Raw genomic sequence first — 5,062 nt, forward strand, 5'->3', positions numbered from 1 at the left:
ATGGCGGGGCCCTGGCTGCGCCATACCGGGTGGCGTCGCAACTCTGTTATTTTTGTTGTTCATAAGGGGTGGGGGTGGACCGCTCTTTGTCTGGCTTGTCACCTAGGACCTGTTTGCCTTGGGAGACCCTACCAGGAGCATATAGCCCCGGAGAACCTAGCTCCTAGGGTCATTCAGGCACTCAAACCCCTCCACCACGTTAAGGTGGCGATCCTCGGAGGGGTAGTAAATAACGTTAAACTAAAATGAGAAACTAAATCTAAAAGTTAAAATGAGCTGTTTACATTTATTTTAAAGCATCAAAAAATTATCAAATGATTTAAAATTATACAGTATTTAAAAATTAAGATTGTTTGCGTCAACATTTATCATAAGTAAATTATTTTGTGAATGATATAAATATATCAGTACATGATTTTCACTGGAAATCTGTTTATTTTTTAGATATTGTTATCAGATATCAGATGGAGGCTGTGTGTGTCTGTGTGTGTCTGTGTGTGTGTGTGTGTCTGTGTGTGTCTGTGTGTGCGTGTGTCTGTGTGTGTGTCTGTGTGTGTGTGTGTGTGTGTGTGTGTGTGTGTGTGTGTGTGTGTGTGTGTGTGTGTGTGTGTTGGTCTCACACACCACTGAGAGCTGATTCATGATCAAACACACAGCAGTTCATTCAAATAAAAAAACAAACATATTTTTGTGATCAATTGAATTAACTAGAATTATTTCCACATGTTTGTTTACATTAAACCATATACACTAAAGTACATACACACCAGTACACTAAATTATATAATCACTGTTTTTAATGTAATAAAGATAAATTATTCCTTTAATTCTGAAACGGAGACAAACTTTTTAAAGAGATTTCAGATTTAAATCACATTGTTATAGTATTTCTATTTCATTGAATTCTACACTGAAAACTATTCACAATTATTCACGTAGTCTCATGTCGAACAAATGAAACTGTGATAAGAATTAAATATTAGTCTCATGATGAGTGTAAAAATTAAAAGCAGGTTGATCCAGATCTTCAGGTGTGTTCACTGATTACTGACAGGTAAGATCTTCAGAGAAGTAAGAGTACTGAAGAAAGGAAAGAGTGTGTGAGTGAAGGTGGTAGTGAATGTGTGTAGATGTGTGTTAGTTACAGGATCAGAGAATGACACTGTTCCTCTGTCATAGTCCAGACACACTCTCACACGATCAAGATCCTGTTCAACAGGAAAACTAAACTGGTCAGACCATCCTCTCTGTACACTCCAGACATCAGTGTTAAAGAAAACACATCCCTTTCTTTGGTTTGATTCTGTAGTTACTCCAAGACTCCAGCATCGACTCTCTTTAACCTCCACATCCCAGCAGTGTGTTCCTGAGTTAAAACCCTCTGAACCCAGAACACAACAATAAGAGTCAAATCTCTCTGGATTATCAGGAAGAGGTTGATAGTTCACTCTGTATCTCACTCTGGTCAGATCATCAGACAGAAGAAGAAAGGGATGAGCCGTGTTTGGATCCAGAATCACAGGAGCTGATGAGACACAATCAACAGCTGATTTTATTCTGATGTTCATATAATGATCAAGAGTGAACCGTACACAGATTATTATGAATTATGACACTCGTTCTATTCATCAAACATAATACATTTTCCTATCAGTTAGAGCTTCAATGTTAATAATTGTTTAATTATTTAAATTCATAATATACACTTTATAGTTGAAAGACTAATAAATAGTTAAAACGTTCAGAAGTAGTAGTAATAAGTATATTTTGTTTAGTATATGTCAATTAATTTATATTATTTATAGCAAGAAAGTGAAGAAGAGATATATATATAGAGAGAGATTTTTTTTGTTTTGTTTGCTTGTTTAAGAAACTAATCATCCAAGTTTATTCCTCTTGAGTGAGAGAGATCAATGAGGTGTGTGTTTATCTTGTTAATTGTTTTGCCGTATATTTATTCCTTTTGTATGTATTTTTTGGTTTATTATTATGTTCAAGCTCCACTTTTAGAGGGTTAATATAAGTTTTATGTATGTTTTTTCGTAGTTCTGACGGCATTGTCGGGACATAAAAGGGATGCAAGACTATAATGTACAAGACACACAACAGACTCGTGTCCAAAGAAATGTCTGTTGAAACCAAGAACGACCTGAGCCTTTGATTCAACTAACAATAATTAAAATATTGATTCTTCTGTGTCTATTAAACCTTTGAAAAAAATGACACTGGAAGCTTAAAATCTGTTTGACGGCTGACACAGAGACAGCAGTTACCAGGTTTAGAAAGAAACCACAAAATATTATTTATGTCTTACAATCATTCGTATTATCACAGAAATACTGTGATACATCTTTATATAGTTTGGATATAAACACTGATGTCTATAGTGGCGATCAAAATAGAGAAAATCACCTTAAAATGAAAAAGTAACTGCTGCTTCAAATAATGTTTGTGTTGATTAGTGTTTCTCGAGCAGCTGAGGATAAATGACTGATATAAAATGTATTTGTTATTGAATCATTCATTCAAGCCACTTTTTCAGTATTTCTCTCTATATATGGTGTCCTGCAGAGTTTAACTCCAACCCTAATTAAACACACCTGAAGCAGCATGTTAAGACAAGTTGGAGCTAAACTCTGCTGGACACTGGACCGAATTTAGACGGCCCTGATCTAAAGCATCCAGTCTGATGTGACGAATTATCCAAGTCATTTTATTTCTTTTTTGAATTCCATTTATTTGTTCTTCTATTGGTAATTGCTTGCTACACTCACTCAGATAATAGTCATTGTCACGTATGTATATGCATGTATATAGAAATCTGTAAATATTCCCTCATGCATCATCTCCAGTGTATGTGTAAGAGCACAGATCTTCTCCAGACTCACTGTTTTGGACAATGTCCTGCATCTTCTTCCAGACTCTGAAGGCCAGGTTGCCCAAGTATCGTGGAACATGAATCAAAGCTCCAGAAGGCGTCTGTGGATCCGGCTGTGATGAGATCTGGACTCTGGAAGAACATTCAGGATCAGAACTGCAGTGGCTTTGGTTTCAGAAGCAGAGAGACCAGATACACCAGCAGATCACTCACCTTTCCATCGTGACCGGAAACCCCTGCAGAACAAACACACCATTGATCATCAAGAACTCAATCAATCAATCAATCAATCAATCAATGGATGATCTGAAATCAGACCTTTAGAAAGCAGACGTCATTGGTTTTCATCCTCTCCTCCGTGTCTTTGATTGTGTGTGAAAGAGCTGAGATGTGTCTGTTGATCTCCTCCAGCTTCTCCTTCATCACCTGCTTCTTCTGCTCCTCTTCCTCTCTCAGTGCAGTGATTGTAGCTTCTTCTTCATCTCTGAGAAACTCATGAAGTTTCTCAAACTGCTGTTTAATCTGACTCTCTGTGTGCTCAGCTTGAGACTGAAATCAAATCACATTCACTTCAATCATCTCCTTCAACATCACATCAACATCACATCATTCAGATCCAAGAGAAACTCAGACACCAGACATATAACAGATCCACGAGCAGACTGAAGCTTGTCTTTTACAAAAAAATAATATATATAGTGATCCTACAGCTTTGGTGAAAATGACTCTTGATTCAGTTTCTTCACCTTGATGTGTTGAACTGTTTTCTCAAACTCTTCTTTTATGTTTTCTCTCTTTCTAAGTTTCTCCTGTAAGGACTTCAGTGCTGTATTGAGATCCTCCTAGAATTGAACAAAATATATATAAAACTCCAGATTACAGTGAAGTCAAGAGAATACAGTGATATTAAAGGTTAACTCAGAAAATGCTAAACTTTAAAAGGTCTGATCCAGTAACTAAACTAATTAGTAAACGAAAAAAACTGAAGAAGTCATTATGGGAGCAAATACCTTTTCCACAGAAGACTACATGTCACATGAAGTTGAGCAAAATGAGAGAAATACCAACCTTATATGAAGGAACAACTTCACTGATTGGTCTGAATGTGTGGTTGACATGTTGTTTTGAAGTAAAACACACTAAACACGCAGACTGTTTGTCCTCCAGACAGAAGAGTTTGAGTTTCTCTCTGTATAAACTGCAGATCTCCTCAGATCCTGATGAACGACTCTCATTTCTCTCCTTCAGGAACGACTCACACAAGTTTTGTAATGCTAGATTTAATGGAAGATTTTCTTTTGAGGATCTTCTCCTGCAGACAGGACACTCCTGAGTTTTCTTGGTTCTCCAGAACTGTTGAAGACACTCTTTACAGACACTGTGACTACATGATAAAAGAACAGGAGTCTTGAACATTTCACAGCACACGGGACAATTATAGTCATATTCAGCTGAAGAAGCCATTTTCACAGTTTGAGCTGAAATTTAATCTTTACTTTCACTTTCTGATCAACGGTTTTAGAAATGAATAACTACAAGAATCACAAAGATCTTCTCTGTTCAGAAACAAACCCAAAAGTGCAGAGTCTTTTTATAGTTGTCCTCTGATGGCTGATTCTTCTTTGTTTTTATCAAAGAAAATAAAGTCAGAATGACAGAAAGAACAAATAACAAGTCATTCTCTTCCTGGTAAGTGTTTTAAGAGGGAGGAGTTTCTGTGTTTAACCCTTTAACATCCAACTCTAACAGGAGCCAGTCATTAATGTATGTATATATTTATTGGTTTATTTATTTATCTATCTGCTATTAGAATTAAAGAAGATGAAGAAATATTATAATTAATATTATTATTGGACACAACCACAAAAAAGCAACAATTACCACATTTATTGAATATAATGATATATAATTAATGAATATCATTCAAATATAAAACTACTATAGAGTTGAGATGTTTGCTGAAACTTGCTTTACATGTGCAGTACTGTTTCATAACTGTGACATTGTTAGTAGATCTTAGATTCCTTCCATAATTATCAGAGTACACAAAAAATTACATTTCTTCATAAAGGGTGTTTAGAAATGAATAATATATTGGTGTATTGTGGTGAACATAATGTAAGGAGGTGAATCAAAACCTGTAAAAGACTGATCTGAGAAGGGATATCTAAAGGAACAAAAGGA

General features: G+C 35.8%; 1 protein-coding gene across 1 annotated transcript; it reads right to left on the minus strand.

The window, feature by feature from the left end:
- Positions 1-412: 412 nt before the first annotated feature.
- On the minus strand, positions 413-4,586 carry LOC122333047 (nuclear factor 7, brain-like). The gene is made up of 6 exons (XM_043230547.1): positions 3,947-4,586; positions 3,625-3,720; positions 3,197-3,427; positions 3,092-3,114; positions 2,889-3,010; positions 413-1,525 (listed from the first exon to the last, which is right to left on the minus strand). The coding sequence occupies exons 1-6, from the start codon at positions 4,340-4,342 to the stop codon at positions 1,038-1,040; spliced, it is 1,356 nt and encodes a 451-aa protein (XP_043086482.1). The 5' UTR covers positions 4,343-4,586; the 3' UTR covers positions 413-1,037.
- Between the last annotated feature and the right edge of the window lie 476 nt (positions 4,587-5,062).

This window comes from Puntigrus tetrazona, unplaced genomic scaffold (assembly GCF_018831695.1).
Source record: "Puntigrus tetrazona isolate hp1 unplaced genomic scaffold, ASM1883169v1 S000000175, whole genome shotgun sequence".
In the NCBI taxonomy this organism is placed as follows: Eukaryota; Metazoa; Chordata; class Actinopteri; order Cypriniformes; family Cyprinidae; genus Puntigrus; species Puntigrus tetrazona.

What these genes read in the sequence shown, in the direction of transcription:
- LOC122333047 (XM_043230547.1), bottom strand. Translation starts at nt 4,342, where the DNA reads ATGGCTTCTTCAGCTGAATATGACTATAATTGTCCCGTGTGCTGTGAA. An exon ending in ATGACGTCTGCTTTCTAAAG is followed by an intron (nt 3,115 to 3,196) that starts GTCTGATTTCAG and finishes TTTGTTCTGCAG; the next exon opens with GGGTTTCCGGTCACGATGGA. An exon ending in GCAGGACATTGTCCAAAACA is followed by an intron (nt 1,526 to 2,888) that starts GTGAGTCTGGAG and finishes GTGTCTCATCAG; the next exon opens with CTCCTGTGATTCTGGATCCA.